At 43.8% G+C, this 23,273-nt stretch overlaps 1 protein-coding gene across 1 annotated transcript; it reads left to right on the forward strand.

Annotated features, from left to right (window-relative positions):
• Nucleotides 1–2,952: 2,952 nt before the first annotated feature.
• Nucleotides 2,953–23,273, forward strand: miga2 (mitoguardin 2). The gene is made up of 16 exons (XM_056291113.1): nucleotides 2,953–2,997; nucleotides 3,835–4,187; nucleotides 4,394–4,610; nucleotides 4,731–4,843; nucleotides 4,967–5,087; nucleotides 6,388–6,515; nucleotides 7,810–7,927; nucleotides 14,066–14,175; nucleotides 14,298–14,410; nucleotides 14,516–14,588; nucleotides 21,439–21,525; nucleotides 21,629–21,727; nucleotides 22,105–22,239; nucleotides 22,347–22,400; nucleotides 22,526–22,642; nucleotides 22,934–23,273. The coding sequence occupies exons 2-16, from the start codon at nucleotides 4,092–4,094 to the stop codon at nucleotides 23,132–23,134; spliced, it is 1,782 nt and encodes a 593-aa protein (XP_056147088.1). The 5' UTR covers nucleotides 2,953–2,997; nucleotides 3,835–4,091; the 3' UTR covers nucleotides 23,135–23,273.

Consider the following 23,273-nt stretch of genomic DNA (forward strand, 5'->3'; position numbering starts at 1 on the left):
AACGGAAGCAAAAAAAAAGCAGCACCGGGCGTCCGGGTAGCGTAGCAGTCTGTTCAGTTGCCTACCAACACGGGGGTCACTAGTTCGAATCCCCGTGTTACCTCCGGCTTAGACAGGTTGTGTACCCTGCTTGGCTTTTGGACAGTTGGATATCACGTTCAAAGTCCAGTACAAACATTGGAATTGATTACATAGCTAACCCGAGGTTAGTTATTTTGATAGCAAAACTTACTTACAGTTTGTTTTGTTTTAGGGAGCAAGGAGCATAATGGTCAGTTTATTAAACTGGGGGGGGGGTGATCACCTCTCTTCACCGGGGCCGAAAATTCAGCTAGCGTAGTTTGGAGTTAAGACAACAAATAGCCCGTTTGTAATGTTCCCATTTTACCATTTTCTACTGAGGTTAGTTACATTAGCCCTCATTCTATACAAAGCCCATAATAATTAAGACAACCAGTAGATGAGGTAATACCCTCTCTTTGTGTTTTGTAGTGCTGTTGTGACGCCCACACTATGTGTGGTCACATGTAATGTATGTTGTTATGTTGTTTATTTATTTTTTTTGGTTATATCATTATTATGTTAATAACATGCTTCTTATTCCACTGTGAGCCATTATGGCAATAATACTCTCTTTGCTGTGATACAGGGACTGGTAAGGTTTCAGCCTCGCCAGGAGGTGTCAGTGTGGTGCTTTTGTCCCCCCCCCCCCCAAGGACTGACGGACCTTCGCGATTTCCTTACAAAGCTGAGGAACGCTGAACCAGGAAACACTGCATTGCCTAATTATTTCATTTTATCCTGTTTAACAGGAATACTTATCTGTATACACTGTCACAGGGATGCACGCTGTGACTGTCACCCTTTTCTTTTTCTTTTTTTCCTAACCTAAAATAGGGCATCCGAGTAAATGATTTCTGGGGGATTTTGTGTCTGTTTGCTGTGGCCCCTTTTCCAGTCTTTCTAAGTTTGCATCCCTGTGTTAACATGATTGATAAGTGTTTCCCTTTGCTCTTTTGTCTCTGTGATTAGGACAATTCTGGATAAAATGAGCCTGCTGCACAAGGTTACTCCCCTGCAAGCAAAAAAAAAAAGACAAACATGTGAACATGTGATCTTAAATTGAAATTATATTGTTTTAAGCATGCAAGTTAAACACACTTTTGCTGAAATTTGTTTTGCTTCTGTTGTTGTTGTTTTTCTGCCATGATTGATTTCCTCTGCCTTAAGGTTGCAAGTGTCCAGGGAGAGGAGATGGTGTAAGTGGGAAACCCATTGCTGCTACTTGGCCATGGTTTGTCTTCATGGATGAGGTGCTGGGACAGAGGCATTCCACCATACCCCTTGTCTCAATTGCTTCCATCCCTGGTGACACACCAGGGCAAAGTACATCAGTGGATGACCAGGAGGAGGATGAGGAAAGCCAGCCAGGGCGGCACAGTGGCCCAGTGGTTAGCGCTGTTGCCTCACAGCAAGAAGGTCCTGGGTTCGAACCCAAGGCCGTCCCAGGTCCTTTCTGTGTGGAGTTTGCATTTTCTCCCCCTGTCTGCACGGGTTTCCTCCAGGCACTCCGGTTTCCTCCCACCATCAAAAATACATACATGTTAGGGTCAATACTCCTCTCTGTGCCCTGACCAAGGCATAAGACGAGATAACTATAGCTGGTCCCCGGGTGTTGCACGGTGGCTGCCATGTCACTAAGATGTTTTTAGAAAGAAGCAAGAGTAAAAGACAGTGCACACAAAATACAACTTCACAATCTGGATGACCTTGTGGCGAATGGCCTCCACCTCGTCAGTGACTCTGGACGATGCGGTGGACAATGGAACGAGGCATCCCAAACACTCTGGAGACCACCCTTTATGATGCTGCACTTGCCAGCCAGAAAAGAAGCACCAGGGTCTCGATTGTGGCACCCCATCCGTGTAGCTGTTCCTGGTTGAAAAGGTCGAGCAGCACTGCCAGGGCCTCCCTGCTCAGTCAAAAATCAGGCCATGTGTCCTACTTGTTGAAAAACCTGTCCAGCACAGGAACATTTAGGTTTATTCTGCAATACAGGGGTCTGGGCTGGTTTAGGGAGAGAAGGAGAAGAAAAACTGTTAAACAAACAATAGCTAGATATTAAGATAAGGCTTAAAGGCTATTAAAGTAAGTTTAGTGCCATTTTAAATCTGAAATTATATGTCAACGTTAAATCATATACTATAAACTACATTAACTAACGGTTGTTAACTAACTAATGTTAAGATTACTTTTGGCTAAAAGTAAACAGTTTAACCAATTTTAATTTACCTGGACATGGTCCCCTCCTGCCGCCCAATGATCCAGCATCCTGCTACCCCAATAGGGATAAGCGGCTTGGATAATGGATGGATGGATGGTCCTCTCTCAGCCTGAGATACATCACGCACCGGCGTTGAAACGTCTCAATTTTCTCCAGTAAATGATAAAAAAATAAAAATTAAAAAATTAAAAAAATCGGCTCGATTTCCACTATTTGTCAACTGCAGCTGTCAAGGTTGCTAGGCGACAGGAGTGGCGTTTCGTGACGCAGAGGAAAGGGGGGAACAGGTAGTGACGCAGCTGGAAATCCTCCATAGACAGACGGGCTTTTTTTTAACAAATCTTTATTAATACAACGATTTAGCGTACAGAGGACAGTATAAAGAACGAACATACATAACAAAGGAGCTTGGGGTACGTTATATCCCATTACATAAAGATGTTAAAAGACATAGATAAATTAAAAGTTACACACAAGTTAAAAGCAACAACGCTCGGTTCCGTCCTTCGCGGTCTAGGGAGGACACGCCTTTTATTGACCTTGTCCTGCAAAGGGATGCAGACCCTGAATCGGGAGAAGAATTTAGTCCCATTTTCAATCCAGTAGGTGGCGGTAATGCACTGTATCGTTGTTTTCAAACCGCACTAAAAACCAACAAGAAGTGAGATGCGGTTCTCGGTTGTGGAGAATGTCCTTCTCTTTCACTTTGGATGGTAAGTGTTTTGTGTGTTATTCGTTGTATCTAACGTGGTAGAACATAGAGAAACTCAACGCTTTTTATGTAAATACAGTCAGTTCAAAGCTATTTAGGCCGGTGTCTTGTCGACCGTGGGACGCTGATGTTAGACTGCAGTGTGATGCCTGACCAGGCTGAGCTAACGTTAGCTAGTTTGCTAGCTAACTATTTAGCCTCTGCAGAGAGGTCCTTAGGTTGCTCAACGTAACAAAACAAAATTAAATCTTTGACGAAACCCGTATTCCCTCTGGTTGACAAGGACCTACAAGAGTGGACGCAGCGTTGCAACTTGGCAGCAGCTGCCAGAGTGGACAAGCTAACGTGAACTTGCGAGTGTCCTAATCACTTTACTTTCACTGTCCCCTTAGCCGTCAGTATTTGAAATCTGTCATGATAAAAACTCATAAAAATTACAGTTTCTAAATGGAGGTTGCCTAGTCACAAAAATTACCAATTTTCATAAATGAGAATCAGATCATATATCTGATATCAGCCAGCCCAGCACGCGGAACACCCGCACCTGCTCAGGGTGGTGGGCGTGGGGCACGCAGGCGGATACTCTTATCTGCATACCAGACTGGGTGACAAGGTGAGTGGCCATAACTACGAGTGAATAAACTTTTTTTTCTTTCTTTTTTGGTGATAGGTAGAATGTGTGCAGGCATGATAACTCAACCACCGTTGGTTGTGAATTCATTATTTTTTCTTATCTAGAGGCTTGTCACTGTAGTAGTGATAAGAGTAGTAAACAAGATGACTTTTTAACATGCCCCTAAAAATCATGTTTATTAATGTCCTTTCCATTTGTTTACAGGAATTGCGAAAAATGATGCATCATTAAAGGACACTTTCAAACCTTGCAAGGTTTATTTCCAATTTCCCAGACACAGTTCTGTGGGATATAAAGTAGCAGAAACTGGACCAGTGTGGGATACCTGTTCAGAAGTTGATGACAACACACAGCTTTACAGTAGACTGCTGGCTGATCCCAGAACAGAGAGGAAGCCCTCTTGAAAGTGAATGTGAAAGCGCCTAGAAGAGCTGTGGCCTGCGGGCATTTACCTCACTGATATGTCAGTCACACGAGCAGACGGGATGTCCATTGCACAGGCTTTGGCCATGACCGTAGCTGAGATACCAATGTTTCTTTATTCTACATTTGGGCAGGTAAAATACAGAACACACACAATTAAGTTTTGCCCATGTTTGTGACTCTAGAACACAACGCACAGTACAAAAAATATGAAGTAAAACTGTAATTGTGCTCTACCACATGTAAAATTATTTTAGAGGGACCTTTATGCTGCTAAATATTGTCAATGACTTTGCTTTGTTAGGTAGTCTTGTGTCATCACTGTCTCCCCTCCTTTCAGTCTATATTCTCTCAGCTAAAACTGACACCAAGCCTGAAGAAGGTGCTATTTGCCACAGCACTTGGTACTGTAGCGCTTGCTCTCACTGCCCATCAACTGAAAAGGAGGGGGAGGAAGAGGATGAAGAAGCAGGTAACACAGGGGAAAGATAGCCAGAAGACAATGGGAACACCTGAGGTGTTGATGAGAATGGATAGACCTTTATTTCTGAAGAGAGGTGAGCGTCTCAGTCAGGCTTAAAAGAGGATATAGAGTTTAATTCTTGGTTTGCTGAAACTGTTGAATGTTTCAGAATTCTACTGAGAAATTTGCAAATGAGAGAATACTTCTGTTGCAGGTTCTTTACCTGGCCGACAGATGATGAGTCCATTACGGAGTAACGACACCATGAGTGGGATTTCCTCTCTAACCCCTAGTAAACATTCAAGTTCCTCACACAGCCTCACATCGGTACTCTACATCTTTGACAATATTTATTTTTGTTACTTTGTCATCTCTCTGCCACTATTCCTACTTGTCTTGACTTTTTTGTAATATAAAGTGTGTGTGTGTGTGTGTGTGTGTGTGTGTCAGGTGCGGGTCCCAGTTTCGCCAAACCAGTCAGCCCATTCGTCCATACGACGGGAGGCAGAACCTGTAGTGGAAGAGCCAGCTAGTGCAGAGGATGCAAATGTAGAAAATCTCTACATAATGGGTAGGTAATGCATGTGACTCATAAAAAAGATCATGTATAAAGACATGGGTCAAGCATATTATGGAAAGTCCATCTTACTCCACAATAGTTGAATTAAAGCAGTGTTTCCCCTAGGTTGACTGCCTTTTTTGTGTGTGGGGTGATGCTAACCCAATTATAACAATATTACAGAACATTTGGACCTGAACAAACAAACAGTTAAAGGAGTCATGTTTTACAAGTCTTCCCATTATTTCCCAGTGATCCACTCAGAACATTTTTTTTTTATAAACAAAGCCAAGATGGAGCCAAGCCTGCCCTTCTGTACTTGTTGGGAGGGGGAGGGGGGCAGCTGTATCAGCAGGAGAGCTGCTAATGCTATGTCCAGGACTAGCTTCCCTCCCATCAACAGCAGAATTTCTAGCAACTTTGCAACTGCTGTCAGATTCAGGTTGGATACGTTTAAAAAAAAACACAGATATTTTGACCTGATTTTCAGACGTTTGGGGTTGACATCTCGCCCATCTTTGGTTTTAGATGGCTTACATTAATAAATTACTGTTGTTGGGAAGCTTTTATTAAACTTACAGTAATGTAACGAGTTTTCGCCAACTCGAGTAACGTTATCTTCACCTGTCTCACCTCTGCTCTGCTCCGTGTGTGTGGAGGGGCTAAGACCCGCCCTCGGTGAAACACAGGAGAGGAGAGAAATTAGTGCAACTGTAAATGACAGCAAAACACAGTAGAGACTCTCACACTGAGCTGAAATAAAATGAGTGTACATAATTAGTAAATAACATAAATAAAATATTTTGTTTCTTTCGGGGGTGGGGGGGGCAGGGGGTCCCGTGGTAGGGGAAACACTACAGGGTTAGTCTTTAGTGCCTAGGTTAAAGATGCAAGTTCTTTAGCTGGGGGGTGGGGGGTGCCCAGTATCCAACTAACAATGAGGATTCATACAATTCTGAACATCGGCATGTGTGTAGTATCTTTGTTAATCATTTCTCATTTGTTGAAATAGTAGAAAATTAATGCTCATTCAATTTAAAATTTTCCCTGGTAGGTCTCCCCATCCATCAGTTATTTTGATTTACAAATGTTTAACCTTGCATGTTAAAACAGTATGTTGATCCTATAAGCCATCCTTCATCATAGGATTAGAATGCAAATAATTCTTAGGGTGTAATGTGATGTAAAAATTGGTTCTCCTTAAGAAAGTGATTTTCCTCTTTTTTCATGGAAGACAGCTACCAAATTGGGGCATTTTTAATATCCCTGACATTCTGTCTGCATCTCGCTTTTCTGTTACTCTTCCCACTAGGGATGGAGCTGTTTGAGGAAGCTTTGGAGAAGTGGGAACAGGCTCTGAACATTCGCCATCATGCCCCTTCCACCTCCAGCAATAACAGCATTGCTCTTCAGGGGGCAGCATATAGAGAAGTTCCTATTGTACATATCAATAACTGCTTAGTAAAATAGAAACATATTTTAAGCAAGTCTTGTCCAGTTTTGCGCATTGTTGAAATACCTTTTTAGAATCTAGTTTTAATTATGTTTTGGTTTAATGCAATAGATTAGCTTTGGGCATACTGTGTACTTGGAATGATGGTGGTTCGAGTCCAGTGCACAGCTTTCATTGTATGTCCTTCCTTTACTACGATTTTGCTTTCAGTGATAAAAGTGAATGGTGAGGGCATTGGGGTAGCGTAGCGGTCTATTCTGTTGCCTACCAACACTGGGATCGCCGGTTCGAATCCCAGTGTTACCTCTGGCTTGGTCGGGCGTCCCTACAGACACAATTGGCCATGTCTGCGGGTGGGAAGCCGGATGTGGGTATGTGTCCTGGTCGCTGCACTAGCGCCTCCTGTGGTCGTTCGGGGCGCCTGTTCAGGGAGGAGGGGGAACTGCGGGGAATAGTGTGATCCTCCCAGGTGCTATGTCCCCGTGGCAAAACTCCTCACTGTCGGGTGAAAAGAAGTGGCTGGCGACTCCTCATGTATTGGAGGAGGCATGTGATAGTCTGCAGCCCTCCCCGGCTCGGCAGAGGGGATCGAGCAGTGACCAGAATGGCTCAGAAGGGGGTAATTGGCCAAGTACAACTGGGGAGAAAGCCCCCCCCCCCCAAAAAAAAAAAAGAAAGAAAAAAAGGTGAATGGTGATCAAGCAAAAAGGCTTTAAGAGATTTAAAATCACCAATGATGAAATTTGGATGGTTGATGTTTGTGACTTTAATTTTGGAAATGGAGCACATGGTGAACAAGACTTTAAGAGGTAGCATTAACAGGGAATGTTAAACCTAATGAGAAGCAAAGCTTAGTACGATAACATAAGGTGAAGGTAATTGCCAGAACAAGGGTATCACTTTAAGTGCATTGGGTTTTAATATGGGATGTATGATTTAGGTAGTTATATGTAGTTCACCACCTGTTTTTCTATTCTATACCAATGGGAGTGTACGTCTGGGTCTAAAGTTGGGGCTAAGTTGGTCATCTGTCACTGGGCATTTAGGTGCAAAGCATTTGGGATTTTCATATTAAGCATAGTATATTGCTTGTGTGTGGATCAGTAAGACTACCCAGTGATACTCAGCAATTGTCTACCAACTATTCATTTATGTTGAGTGCTCCAGTAGTAATCACAGTAAAAACACGAAAAATTACATTTGACTGTACAATCTAAACTTGTTTCTATAGAAAATTGCACTGATTTTAATCACTGATGTTTACTTTCCGCTTGGATGTAGATTGAAACCCACAACAAAGCATTTGCTGAGAAGTTGGAGTCCCTACTACACCGAGCTTACCACCTCCAGGAGGACTTCGGCAGCACTATCCCACCAGATAGCCTGCTGGCAGACTTTGGTGAGAGAGATGGCATTCCTATTCAGATCAATTTTCAGACCAGGATAAGCTCTCTCATTAAGTAAATAAAAGTGTTGGGTTTTGTCTCGGTGACACTGGCACAGAATACAACTTCTTATGGGTGTTTTGTGATTTCTGACATGACAAAAGGATAAGAGACCTGTTTGTACAGGTTGTACAGTACATGCAACATTCTGTGTGTGTATGAGTAACATGACTTCTGTCACATTATTTCAGTTGACAAACAGCTGCATTATATTTATACAAGTGATACTGATTAAAATGAGATTTGATGTAGTGACATGTATGTGGTTGTGCAGGTATTGCTATGACTGCTAGGGTAATATTTCAAAGCAGTGATGAAAGGGGGCAGTAGTGAGCTACAGAAAACAACTGTGGTCCTTTGCAGGTTGTGAGTCTTTGGCGAGCTAAGTAATCTGACAAATGAGTATGTCTTTAGAGCAAACTTTGGGACGTTTTGGCAGGGTTGGTCGCACTCCCATCTATTTTTTTCCACTTGCTTGATGCAACTTGATGCTGTCCACTTTCTTGATGCAGTTCCTATAGAGAACAGCTGGCAGGTATTTACTAACCTTAACAGTGCTTCAAGCATGACTTGACCCTTGATACATGTGCTGATTTTTGATTATTGATCTCTAGAATTAGAGCTGATACAATGCTAGACAGCTTCCACATCATCTACACAAAGAACATCCTCATTGGGCATTCTTGTTTAGGTAGGAGATGTTCTTGAAGGTGTCGGTGTTACTGTTTGAAGGAAAAAAGGTTGGTGCACAACAGTGAGATAGGCACAACAAGAGAATGACTGTCAAAATGGTCAAAGGCTCAGAGATGTACGTCTGAGGGGGTTGGACTGAAGGAAGTCATAATTGTTTATTTTTTTAGCAAAGTGAGTGAGCTGTTGGGCTTTAAGTTTCCCAAGTGCTTTTAAATCAGATAGTAATTTTTCATAATTCCAGGGTTGAGGTTTGGTTTCTGTCATGGCTTGATAGCTGAAACTTTGTATGCACCAGGAACAAAGCTAGAGTAAAAAAAGAAATATTTGAAACAAGTGATATCATTTTTTTTCTCATGTCTAACCAGTGTGACACCTCAAGCATTAAAAGTAATATATTCAGATCTTCTGCTAAACATATATCTTGGACTTAAAAAAAACATTGGGTTGAACAGTGGGTCAAAAAATGTCTTGGGGGGGTGGTAGTGTAGCCGTCTATTCCATTACCTACCAACATAGGGATCGCGGTTCGAATCCCCGTGTTGCCTCCGGCTTGATCGAGCGTCGCTACAGACACAATTGGCCATGTCTGTGGGTGGGAAGTTGGATTAGGTATGTGTCCTGATCGCTACACTAACGCCTCCTCTGATCGGTCTGGGCGCCTGTTCGGGGGGGGGGGAACTGGGGGGAATAGTGTGATCCTCCCATGCGCCATGTCCCCCCGGCCAAACTCTTCACTGTCAGGTGAAAAGAAGCGGCTGGGGACTCCACATGTATCGGAGGAAGCATGTGGTAGTCTACAGTCCCCCTCGGATCGGCAGAGGGGGTGGAGCAGCGACCAAGATGGCTCGGAAGAATGGCATAATTGGCCAAATACAATTGGGGAGAAAAGGGGGGAAAATCAGAAAAAAAAAGTAATATATTGAGATCTTCTGCTAAACATATATCTTTGACTTAAAAAAAAAAGCCCATTGGGTTGAACAGTGGGTCAAAAATGTCTTGGGGGGGGTAGCGTAGTGGTCTATTCCGTTGCCTACCAACATGGGGATCTCGGTTCGAATCCCCGTGTTGCCTCCGGCTTGGTCGAGCATCCCTACAGACACAATTGGCCGTGTCTGCAGGTTGGAAGCCGGATGTGGGTATGTGTCCTGGTCGCTACACTAGTGCCTCTTCTGATCGGTCTGGGCGCCTGTTCAAGGGGGAGGGGGAACTGAGGGGAATAGCGTGATCCTACCACGTGCTACGTCCCCCTGGCAAAACTCCTCACTGTCAGGTGAAAAGAAGCAAATGGCGGCTCTACATGAATCGGAGGAAGCATGTGGTAGTCTGCAGCCCTCCCTGGATGGGCAGAGGGGGTGGAGCGGTAACCGGGAAGACTCGGAAGAGTGGGGTAATTGGCTGGATATTACTGGGGAGAAAAAAAGAGGGGAGTCTTGGGGGAATGCCACCTATTATGAAATGTGTAGTTTGAATGGTTTCAGTTTAAAATTGCTTAGTGATTTACATATCGCCAGCCTATTAACTAAAAACTTAAAAGACTGCTGTGCTTTATAGCAGATCACAACAACTCCGCTTCCGGCTTCCACCTTCAGGCTTCTGCCTTCATGAGATTAAGCTTCATGAGATCGATAACTGCTGTTTATTCTCTTATGCTCTCTTCTCTATATTCTACTATAATCTTCATTTGTCCTACTGATATCACTATTTTCTGTGCTTATTTAAGCAGGATAAGAGGTTTGGATAATGGATGGATATACAGTGCATCCGGAAAGTAGTCACACCCCTTCACTTTCCCCACATTTTGTTATGTTACAGCCTTATTCCCAAATGGATTAAATTCCTTTTTTTTCCTCATCAATCTACATACAATACCCCATAATGACAAAGTGAAAAAGGTTTTGTAGAATTTTTTGCAAATTTCTTAAAAATAAAAAACTGAAATATTGCATGTACATAAGTATTCACACCCTTTACTCAGTACTTGGTTGAGGCACCCTTGGCAGCGATTACAGCCTAAAGTCTTCTTGGGTATGAAGCTACAAGCTTGGCACACCTATATTTGGGGTATTTCTCCCATTCTTCTCTGCAGATCCTCTCGAGCTCTGTAAGGTTAGATGGGGAGCGTCGCTGCACAGCTATTTCCAGGTCTTTCCAGAGATGTTCAATGGGGTTCAAGTCTGGGCTCTGGCCGGGCCACTCAAGGACATTCACAGACTTGTCCCGAAGCCACTCCTTCATTGTCTTGGCTGTGTGCTTGGGGTTGTTGTCGTGTTGAAAGGTAAACCTTCGCCCCAGTCTGAGGTCCTGAGCACTCTGGAGCAGGTTTTCATCAAGGATCTCTCTGTACTTCATTCCATTCATCTTTCCCTCGATCCTGACTAGTCTCCCAGTTCCTGCCGCTAAAAAACATCCCCACAGTATGATGCTGCCACCACCATGCTTCACTGTATGGATGGTATTAGCAAGGTGATGAGAGGTGCCTGGTTTCCTCCAGACGTGACGTTTGGCATTCAGGCCAAAGAGTTCAATCTTGGTTTCATCAGACCAGAGAATCTTATTTCTCATGGTCTGAGAGTCCTTTAGGTACTTTCTGGTAAACTCCAAGCGGGCTGTCATGTGCCTTTTACTGAGCAGAGGCTTCCGTCTGGCCACTCTACCATAAAGGCCTGACTGGTGGAGTGCTGCAGAGATGGTTGTCCTTCTGGAAGGTTCTCCCATCTCCACAGAGGAATGCTGGAGCTCTGTCAGAGTGACCATCGGGTTCTTGGTCACCCCCCTGACTAGGGCCCTTCTCCCCCGATTGCTCAGTTTGTCCGGGCGGCCAGCTCTAGGAAGAGTCCTGGTGGATCCAAACTTCTTCCATTTACGAATGATGGAGACCACTGTGCTCTTCGGGACCTTCAAAGCTGTAGAAATGTTTTTGTACCCTTCTCAGATCTGTGCCTCAATACAATCCTGTCTCGGAGGTCCACAGACAATTCTTTTGACTTCATGGCTCAGTTTTTGCTTTGACATGCACTGTCAACAGTGGGACCTTATATAGACAGGTGTGTGTCTTTCCAAATCATGTCCAATCAATTGAATTTACTACAGGTGGACTCCAATCAAGGATGATCAGTGGAAACAGGATGAACCTGAGCTCAATTTTGAGTGTCATAGCAAAGGGTGTGAATACTTATGTACATGCAATGTTTCAGTTTTTTTATTTTTAATAAATTTGCAAAAATTTCTACAAAACCTTTTTCACTTTGTCATTATGGGGTATTGTGTGTAGATTGATGAGAAAAAAGGGAATTTAATCCATTTGGGAATAAGGCTGTAACATAACAAAATGTGGGGAAAGTGAAGGGGTGTGAATACTTTCCGGATGCACTGTATGTATATGTGCGTGTGTGTGTGTGTGTGTGTGTGTGTGTGTGTGTGATAGGCTTATGAGCCCTGTAATACATGATGGAAATGCATATTAATGAGGCTTATTATACTGGTTTCTTTATTTCATAATTTTAGTTTTGCTCCATTGTTTTGCTCTTTCTTTCAAAACGAAGTGGTGGTGCGCAATAAACCCATTGACTACAGTGTGTTGAAGGAATTATCTGTCCATCTAGTTAAGGAAGGGGATTCTTTGACAAGGACAGAACATGGCTATTTTTAGTAATTTAGCTACAGTGTTTAAAGAGAAATCTCTGAGAAAGCATATGACAGGGTGCTGAGAGAGGAGGTGTGGTACTGGATGAGGAAGTCTGGAGTGGCAGAGAAGTATATAAAATTGGTGCAAAAAAAACATGCATGTTAGGGTTAATTGTCTGTGCCCCTGACCAAGGCATGGCAAGACGAACTGCATGGCGGCTATCCACTGCTCCTAGCTATACAGCGACACTGAAAAAAAAGTCTGTTGGATGTACATAAAAAAATGATGTAAATCGGTTGCACATATTAAAGTTATATTTTCTAAAAATAATTTGTTTATGTTTATGAATGAATTTATTTATGTTTACTTATGAATCATGTCATTTAAACGAAATGCATTTTTGTAAATTGTACAACCCTACCTCTCCCCTTTTTTCAGTGTAGGATGGGTTAAATGCAGAGAAAGAATTTCCCCCAACAGGGATTAATAAAGTAGTTTTTAAAAAAAAATGAGGGCAGCATGACAGTGGTGAGGTATGCGGTAGGACTGATGGATGGGTTTAAGGTGGAGGTGCGATTATTTAGGATCAGCTCTGAGCCCTTGTTTGCAATGGTGATAGACAGGTTGACGGATGAGATCAGGCAGGAGTTCCTGTGGACTATGATGTTTTGTGGATGACATTGTTATCTGTAATGAGAGTAGGGAGCAGATTGAGGAGAGGTGGAGGTAAGCACTGGAGAGAAGAGAAATGAAAGTCAGTAGGAGCAAGATGGAATACATATACGTGAATGAGCGGGAGGACAGTGGAATGGTGAGGATGCAAGGAGTAGAGGTGACGAAGGCGTAAGAGTTTAAATACTTGGGGTCAACTGTCCAAAGTAATGGGGAGTGCAGAAGAGAGGTGAAGTGCAGGCAGGGTGGAGTGGGTGGAGAAGAGTGTCAGGAGTGATTTGTGACAGAAGGGTACCAGCAAGAGTGAAAGGGAAGGTTTACAAGATGGTAGTGAGACCAGCTATGTTGTATGGTTTGGAGATGGTGGCACAGACACAGACAGGAGGTGGAGGTGGCAGAGTTGGAGATGCTAAGATTTTCATTGAGAGTGACAAAGAAGGACTGGATTAGGAACGAGTATATTTCAGGGACAGCTCAGGTCGGACGGTTTGGAGACAAAGCAAGAGAGGCAAGATTGAGATGGTCTGGACATGTGCGGGTGAGAGATGCTGGGTATACTGTGAAAGGGATGCTGAATATCGAGCTGCCAGGCAAGAGGCAGAGTTGGGCCAAAGAGGAGGTTTATGGATATGGTGAGGGATGACATGCAGGTGGCTGGTGTGACAAAGGAAGATGCAGAGGACTGGAAGAGATGGAAACGGATGATCCGCTGTGGCGACCCTTAACAGGAGCAGCCGAAAGTAGTAGTAGTAGTAGATTTCGATAAAATCCAATATGGTGGCTGCATCAATTAGGTTGACATGACAGGTTGCCATGTCTCGGCTTTGGTACCTCCAGTGGTATCACTTGAATCATTTGATAGCACTGAAAAAACATGCTGATCCTCACTGAACAGTGCTAATATTTGTGACATTATGACCAAAACACTTGAGTCATTGGATAGAAAGGAGATAACCACCATGGAGACCCCCTTATATCCATTCTGTTTCTGTGATTAAAATGATGGCTTCTAGAATTTTTTTTAATCTATAATGTCAATAGTTTTCACAAGTAGTACTTTTAAGGAAACAAGGCTTAAGAGTTTGTGCTCTCCCTCTGACAGAGAGTGAAGGAACAATCTTGCACCAAGTGGAGAGCATAAGCTTGCACAGAGCGCACGATGATGATGCAACAACTATTACCTCTGAGGACTCCTTCTTCTCAGCTGCAGAGGTTGGTTCCTTCTCACTGAAAGACACATGCTTATGACAGTCACCGATCTAGTCTTAATTTTGTTCACATACTAGCTGACAGACTCATTCACAACTGCTTCTTTGTGTATCTTCTCTGTGCAGCTGTTGGATGCCACTCCTCAAGAGGAACTGTACCAGCCCCTTAATCCAGCTGCTTTATATGTAGAAGCCCTCAGTCTAGTCCAGGAAGAAAAAGTGATCTATCGGTCCCTCAGGTGAAGAATTCAAAGTTGTAGCTAATTTTCTAATTAACAGAATTTGACAGAAGACATAAATGCTCATCTAGTTATTCTAACTCTAATTCCCTCTCTCATCTCCAGGACTGAATTACTAGAATGTTATGGTGACCAAGACTTCGTTGCCAAACTTCATTGTGTGAGACAAGCATTCCAGGTTTGTTGTACTATCTGCTTCTCACAGTATATAGAGATTCATGGAGACATTGGCTGTTGCACAAAAACCTATAATGCATTCATTGGGGTTGGAGGGCTAGCAAGTCTCTTCACTTAAAACAATGTGGGTTTCCACGTCCGGGTAGTGTAGCGGTCTATGCCGCTACACTACCTGGACGTCGAATCCCCGTGTTACCTCCGGCTTGGTTGGGCATCCCTACAGACACAATTGGCCGTGTCTGTGGGTGGGAAGCCGGATGTGGGTATGTGTCCTTGTCGCTGCACTAGTGCCTACTCTGGTTGGTCGGGGGCACCTGTTCAGGGGGGAGGGGGAACTGGGGGGGAATAGCGTGATCCTCCCACGCACTATGTCCCCCTGGCAAAACACCTCACTGTCAGGTAAAAAGAAGCGGCTTGTGACTCCACATGTATTGAAGGAGGCATGTGCTAGTCTGCAGCCCTCCCCGGATCGGCAGAGGGGGTGGAGCAGCGACTGGGACGGCTTGGAGAGCGTGGGATTGGCCAGGTACAACTGGGGAGAAAAAGGGGAAAAATGTAAAGAAAAAAAAATATGGATTGACCCACCTGGCTATGACATGGATAATTTTTCACAACACACCACTTGTTCCCAATTTCCCCTCGGGGATTAATAAAGTATTCTGATTCTGATTGTTTGCTGGTGTGGAATCATTAATTTGATTGGAATATGTCCGTACACTGGGTCCCAGTAGCATCTCGCATCCAGTTTAAGACACTGGTGCTAGCCTACAGGGCAGTGAAAGGAACAGCTCCTTCCTATCTCCAGGCCATGGTCAAGCCCTACATCCCCGCCCAACCACTTCACTCTGCTGCCTCGGAACGCCTGGTTGCCCCGTCGCTCAGAGGCCCTTGCTGCCGATTGACCCGGTCACGGCTCTTTTCTGTCCTGGCCCCACAGTGGTGGAATGAACTCCCCACTGATGTCAGGACAGCGGAGTCGCTGCCCATCTTTCGGCGCAGGTTGAAAATTCACCTCTTCAAGAACTACTACCCTGTTACTTGCTCTTAGCACTTATTGTATTCATCTCTTTCTTACACTTTTACTTTAGCACTGGTTTTGCTCTTAGATGCTTGTTTAGAGAGAAGATAACTTATGACCTCTGATGACTAGTAGTTCTCCTGATTTCCTACATGAAATGCAATTATTGTAAGTCGCTTTGGATAAAAGCGTCGGCTAAACGACTGTAATGTAATGTAATGTAATGAATATAGGTATGTCAGAGTGACCTTGTTCTGCTGTAACAAAAGTTGATCACTAACCCTCCGTTTTTGTCATTTGATGACTCTCTACTCTTCGAATGCTATATGCACATAAGCCTAGTCTTTGCAGGCCCAGCCAGACACTTAAATTAAATCTACATCAGTCATCAGTCTTAAAATAGCATAGGAAATTAAACTAAGCATTTTAGGGTGAAAAATTGTGTAAATGCAGGGCCATCTTGTGAGGGTTTTTTTTGGGGGGGGGCAAACCCACCATTATTTCCTCTTTCCTTTGCTAGTGAGACTTTCAACAGGAAGACTGTCTTGAGTGACAGCCACCTCAGGCCCCTAATTGAGAGCATGTAGTCTGATAGTATCTAATGAAACTATATGATGGGGTCTGTAGGATGTGATTAATTATTTTTCACATAACCAAAATGATTGAGGGAAGATAAGCCTGTTTTAGAAAATGGCTCTTCCAACAGCAGGTTACTCAACCCTGACAGCACCCCAAAGTTTTCCCCCTTAACATCAATAAAACTTGAAAAACAACAATGTTGCTGTCACACTATTATATAGACCTCAAGCAAAATCATTTCAATCTACATCAGAAATCATGCATTTCAAAGAGGTCCGCCCCTACTGCTCGTCAACACCTTACATTGGTCAGTAATGAGCATTTAAGGATGTGGGTTTTTTGTGTTTTAAGGATTTTTTTTTCTGTATCCTCGATGAACCCATCCATTGTGTAAAGAGAAATATATTACATCAGCAGATGCAAATATTGCCATAGTCAGAGAAATGCCATGTTGCCCTGAGAAGCAACCTTTTGGGCTGTCTTATAATCGCAATTTCATACCTAAGGTTACATTTGTTTAACACCATTACTCCACAACTCTAGAATTAATGCTGCTACACTGCCCAATAAACAGTTAAAAACATATTGATATTGTGTAATGTTCTCTAATCCCAGTTAGAAGTTAAACATCACACATTTTGTATTTACTTGTCTTTGAAAAGTGTATGTTCATACCACTGACAGACTCAACAGAAATTAGTGGTTGAAATGATATTTGCAAAATGTTGCATCCCTATGGGAGTTTGACCCTGGACACTATCATTTCTTGTTGAAGTGTCCTTTTAGAGATTTTTGCCCTTGCCAGTGTCAGAATCTTCACAGCACTGCAGAGAGGTATCTGAAGACAAGCTCCTTGGTTCACACTTAATGGGGGATTATCTTCTGACTCTTTACTATCTTAATAATCTTTGTTAATCAAGATGGTGCTGTGGACGGTAGCCTCAGTTTTGCGTTCTCTTGTACTTTTTCTGTTTTTGTTTATTTGTTTAGTTTCCAGCGCCCACTCACTGATCACATATAGCAGGGAAGAACTTTTAAGTCTCCAGCTGTCCACTGGACAAACTAAACAGACTTTTTTACCAACTTTAATTGAACATTTTAATGAAAGTCTTGCCAAGGTCTTGATCAGCACAGCCCTGTGCGGACTATGCCAAAGACGCTGAAGGGGTAAGCGAGCCGGAGTGTTCGTTAAACTGTGACAGCGGGGATTTAGAACCACGCTCCCGTCAATCCACCCAGCAAATTTCCACTCTCTGGCCAACAAGATAGACGAACTGCTACTCCTAAACGGAAAAAACTCGGACTTTTCCAGATCTGGCACCCTGTGTCTCTGAAACCTGGCTTAGTGAGCATATCATGGACAGTACACTTCATCTGCCACAGTTCCAACTCCTTTGGGCAGACCGTGAAACGGAGCTATCATGTTGGTATATGCTTCTACATAAACAAAGGTTGGTGTATGGATGTCACAGTGTTGATGAAATCACGCAGCCCTCACTTATAGACCTTTTTCATTGACTGTAAACCATTCTATTCATCACAGGAATTTTCATAATTTATTCTGGTTGGTGTCTATATCCCACACCGTTTCATTGCTCTATTAAGAATGCTCTTCGGGCCAGCCTCAGGACAGCAGCTGAGTCGAAAGGCTCCCGTGGGTCATGCTGGGCCTCAGGACCGCCCCTTAGGAGGACCTCCAGCCCTCATCCGCTGAAATGGTTTACGGCCAGCCACTGCAGATCACAGGGAAGTTCATTCCCAACACCACGGCGCCCTGTTCTGCAGCCCACCAACGGACCATGCTTCTGGATAATGCCAAGGTTTTCACACCGGTTCCTACTTTGCAACACGGCCTCCCACAGTTTATGATCCCTGCTAGTCTGCAGTTGGCAGAATAAGTTTTCATCTGCTACAACGCCTGCTGTGGACCCCTGCAGCATCCCTACGATGGCCCGTTCCACATCTTGGAGACCGGGAACAAGCACTTTATCATGGACGTTTGTTGCAAACCGGAGCACATTTCCATGGATCATCTCAAACCGGCTCACCTGGACTTGGACCAACCTGTTGGATGGGCTCAGCCCCCGTAGCGGGGGCACACTCCTACCCTGTCCCCACCCTACCCCCATGCTGCTGCAGGGTCCTTAAGGCCCCTCCCGCGGGAGCCCCAGCCCCCGCTTCCATTCGGCGGAGCTGTTCTGGTTGGGTCATCCGGACTCCGCCACGTTAACTCTTCCTGTTATGGGGAAAGTATTTAGTGGACACTTAATGGACTTACGGACATTGCTCACCATAGCTTATTATCGTATTAAGTTGACGTGCTCACTTAAAGAGTTCAGTGGGTAGTCATGGTTATGCAGCGCCATGTTTGTGGAAGGCAGGGGGTGATATAAGGAAATAAACGACACACGTGTAGTTGTGGTCAAAGACAGAAGTTGTTCGTCTCTGTTTTCTCCCAACTTCCACATTACACCATATTAAAGGACACCTATTGCTCTGGCCCCCCGTGCAGCCCTGGGCCTCTGATCACTGTCTTGAGTCATCTTACCCCAACTTACAGGCAGAAACTAAAATCTGCAAAGTCAAGACTGAAGAGGTTACTTAGTTGAGTGATGAAACCTATCTGTCAATAAACGTTGTATCAAGATTAACTGATTCAGCCTTCTTTGATTCTCTTACCTGGATTATTGAGCATGCATCAAGACAAAATCTGCAAAGCCTGTGTTTAAAACTGTGAGGAAATGGACCAATAAGTTAAAACTGGAGCTCCAGGCCTGCCTCTACTGCACTGCAGCTACAGACCTGGATGAACTTACTGACACTAACATCTTACATCAGCTTTTGTGAGGATGTGTGTGCCCACCAAAACCTTCTGTACCTTTAATAACAATAAGCCCTGGTTCACAGCTAAACTCAGGCGGCTTCATCAGGCCAAAGAGGAAGCCTACAGGGGTGGAGATAGGATTTGGTATAACAAAGCCAGAAATACACCCACAAAGGAGATCAGAAAGGCAAAACGGTGCCACTCTGAAAAGTTGAAAAACAGGTTTTCTGCCAACGACCCATGATCAGTCTGGAGTGGTTTGAAAGACATTACCAACTACAGGAGACAATCCCCCCACACTGCAGGGAATGATCAACTGGCTGACAACCTAAATGGGTTTGACTGCAGGTTTGAAAAGCAAACTTTCACACCCCGCACCCTCTCCAGCCACAATACACAACCAACTGCACTCCCTGCCAGCCACTCTCCCCTCCCCACCAAACCCCCCCCCCCCACTCTCAGGATCTGTGCTGAGGACATGCGCCAGCTCTTCTAGAGACAGAAGACGAGTAAGACAGTGGGCCCGGATGGCTTGTCACCCTCCTGTCTTAAAGTCTGTGCTGACTAGCTAGCTCCCATTTTCACACTGATGTTCAGCAGATCAGTGGAGCTGTGTGAAGTCCCCTCCTGCTTCAAGAGCTCCACTATCAGCCCGGTCCCCAAGAAACCCCGTATCACAAGATTAAATGACTACAGGCACATTGAACTAACGTCTGTGGTGATAAATTCCTTTGAGAGACTGGTGTTGGCCCACCTGACGGAAATCACAGGCCCCCTGCTCGACCCCCTGCAGTTTGCCTACCGAGCAAACAAGTCAGTGGGTGATGCAGTCAACATGGGATTGCGTGACATCTTCCAACACCTCGACTCCCCAGGGACATACGCAAAGGTCCTGTTTGTGGACTTCAGCTCAGTGTTCAACACTATCGTCCCAGATATCCTCCACTCCAAACTCACCCGGCTCACTGTAGCAGCCCCCAACTGCCAGTGTATTAAAAACTTCCTGGCTCACAGGAGGCAGCCGATGAAAATCACATCCAGCACCCGGATAATCAGCACAGGCACCCCCCAGGAATGTGTGCTCTCCCCTGTACTCTTCTCCCTCTACACAAATGACTGCACCTCAGGTGACCTGTCTTTTAAACTCTTGAAGTTTACAGAGGACACAACCATCATTGGCCTTAATTGGGATGGTGATGAGTTTCTATAGATAGGAGGTTGATCAGCTGGCTCTCTGGTGCAGCCATAACAACCTGGAGCTGAACACACTCAAAACAGTGGAGATGACAGTGGACTTCAGGAGGAGTCCCCCAACACAGCTCCCCTCACCATACTCAACAGCACGATGTCTACAGTGAAAATCTACAGATTTCTGGGTTCCACAATCTCCTGGAACCTAAGGTGGGCATCCAACATAGACACAATCATCAAAAAGGCCCAGCAGAGGATGTACTTTCTTTGCCAGCTCAAGAAATTCAACCTGTCTCAGGAACTGTTGATTCAGTTCTACACGGCAATAATGCAGTCTGTCCTCTGCACATCCATCACTGTTTGGTTTGGTTCGGCCACTAAACAGGACAGGAACAGACTACAATGGACAGTTAGGTCTGCAGGGAAAATCATTGGTGCCAACCTGCCCTCCATTCAGGACTTATACACCTCCAGACTCAGGAAACGGACAGGCAACATCACTGCAGACCCATCACACACCCTCTGGTAGTCACTGTACCCCAAAACAACCAGATATAAAAAGTTTCTTTCCATGGGCTTTCATTCAGAGGAACACTTAACACTGTCAAATAAATCCAACCATTTTGTATATACTGTACTGTACATTGTACATATACTGGTATGTTCTGTCATGTCCATCTACCTCAGGCATGTATGTAAGTAACCTGCTAACATCTATTTCAGCATCTCTGATATAGTCTCTGCACCATTGCACTTTAGCACCTCTTATTTCGCCTGTATATAGTCAATCCTTGTGTATATATCTGAAGATTGTTGTCGTAGTAGTGTTGTTATCCTATGTTAAGTACACTGAGAGAGCAACGAAACCGGAGTCAGATTCCATGTATGTGCAAACCTACATGGCCAATAAATATGATTCTGATTCTTACTCTCTGTCTTAAATTGGGACGTTTTTGATTTATTCTCTCAAGCCACAGACAATGCGCTTCACCAGGGTCTATATCCATTGGAATAATTCCACAGAGATATGTCCATTATATAGTACATGCATGGGCCAGTGTACAGCTGTGGCATTTTCAAAAATTATCAATGTTAGCTTATCAAGTTCGTTAATTCCTTGAACACACAAATAAGTAACTGCTCAGAGACTGTCTCTGGGCAATAGGTTTTGGATAATAGGCTGTGCAATGGATATGGAATAAACATGACAGTGGTTGAATGGCTCTTTATATGTTCCAGGTTCTGTTGTTGGATGAGACTCACCGCACATTTTTTATGGAGACAGGGAAGCAAATTATCACAGGGTTAATGGTTAAATCTAACAAGGTAGAACCCATTTTAATTGGTTCCTCAATAACTTATTCCATTGTAGATAAATTGGCACTCTTTATTGTGGGCAATTATTGATGGATTTTCCCGTCTATCTCAGAGTCCCAAGGCCTTCCTGGAGAGTTATGAGGACATGATGCATTTTACCCAGAGAGAGGACTCATGGCCCATCATCGAGATGGAGCTAAAGAACCGAGGGGTGAGAAATTATGATTATTATAAGCATACACATTGACAATTAGTTGACCTGCTGGTTGTGTTTGCTGCTAATACTGTCAAATACAAATTTATTTTACATTTGCATTTGTATTTTTATTATATATGAAGAGATTTTATACATTCACACTATGGTGATTGATCAGTTTATGACTTTGTTATCTGAATCACACACATATCTGAATCACACACACACACAAAATACCACACACAAAATTATTTTCATGTCTGAACCTCTTTACCTAAGTCATGCACTGAACCCTCGTCTTACCAGAGGCATGCTAACACAAATGGAAGTGTAAGGGAATCTAAAGGCTTATTTGTGTTTTGTTTAACATGTCCCTATCCCTATACCCACAGGTGGTATGTATGAACTTTTTTGACATTGTGTTGGACTTCATTCTGATGGATGCATTTGAAGACCTAGAGAGCCCTCCCCCATCTGTGATGGCTGTGTTAGGAAACCGCTGGCTGTCAGACAGCTTTAAAGAGACGGTCAGCTTACAAAAACACACATGCAAACTCTTTTGATTCCAGTAAATATATTAGTAAATGGGGAAAATTAATAATTTAGTAACGGACTCCTCTTTGTGTGTTATTAGGCCCTGAGTACTGCTTGCTGGTCTGTTCTGAAAGCCAAAAGACGTCTCCTTATGGTGGGTCTTAACAAGTTTCAGCAATGAGTCTGATTTTGATGCCTTCTTGCTTCTCAAAAAAGTTCCTTTTGACTATCTTTCCATTACTAAAGATATTTTTCTTGTTGCTTCTCTGCTGTCTACAGGTTCAAGATGGTTTTATCTCCCACTTCTACTCAATATCAGAACATGTGAGCCCAGTTTTAGCTTTTGGGTTCTTGGGACCAAGACAACAACTAAATGAAGTGTGTAGTTTCTTTAAGGTGAGAGGTTTTAGGACATTTATTTTGTTATACTTGTTAACATGTGACAGAGCATGAGTAATTGCATTAGTGTGCCCCATAATGGTTCTCCTAAAGTGTTTTGCTCTGACTACAGTTTTGGAACAGATTATGTTTTGTTATTATTTAGAAGTCTGTAATGCCTGAAACTTGCCTGGCAATGAATTCTAGTCCCTAAATTCTCAATTTTCCAAAACCAATGTTCAGGATTACAAACCAGTCAATGTAATGACCAAAAGACATAGCACCAACCTCCTCTTCTTTCCTTCACAGCAACAAATAATGCAGTACCTGAAGGATATGTTTGACCACGAGAAGGTGCGCTTCACCTCTGCCCACTGCTTGGCTGAGGACATCTCAAATCTCTCCCACCGCCGTAGTGAGATTTTGCTGGGCTATTTGGGAATCGATAGCCTTCTTGAGCTTAATGGAAGCTTGCCGAGAGACACAGGAGACCCTGTGGGGCCCAACTGAAAGCAGATTCTCTGTGAGTTTTATTGGCTTACCGGCCAGATCAAATCCAATTGGACTGGCTGTTAGAGACAGACAAGCACTTGGAGCTGACTTTTGTTCTATAGCTTAAGACTGGAACAAGCTTTTGTTCTAAGATGAA

This window comes from Lampris incognitus, chromosome 12 (assembly GCF_029633865.1).
Source record: "Lampris incognitus isolate fLamInc1 chromosome 12, fLamInc1.hap2, whole genome shotgun sequence".
Lineage (NCBI taxonomy): Eukaryota > Metazoa > Chordata > Actinopteri > Lampriformes > Lampridae > Lampris > Lampris incognitus.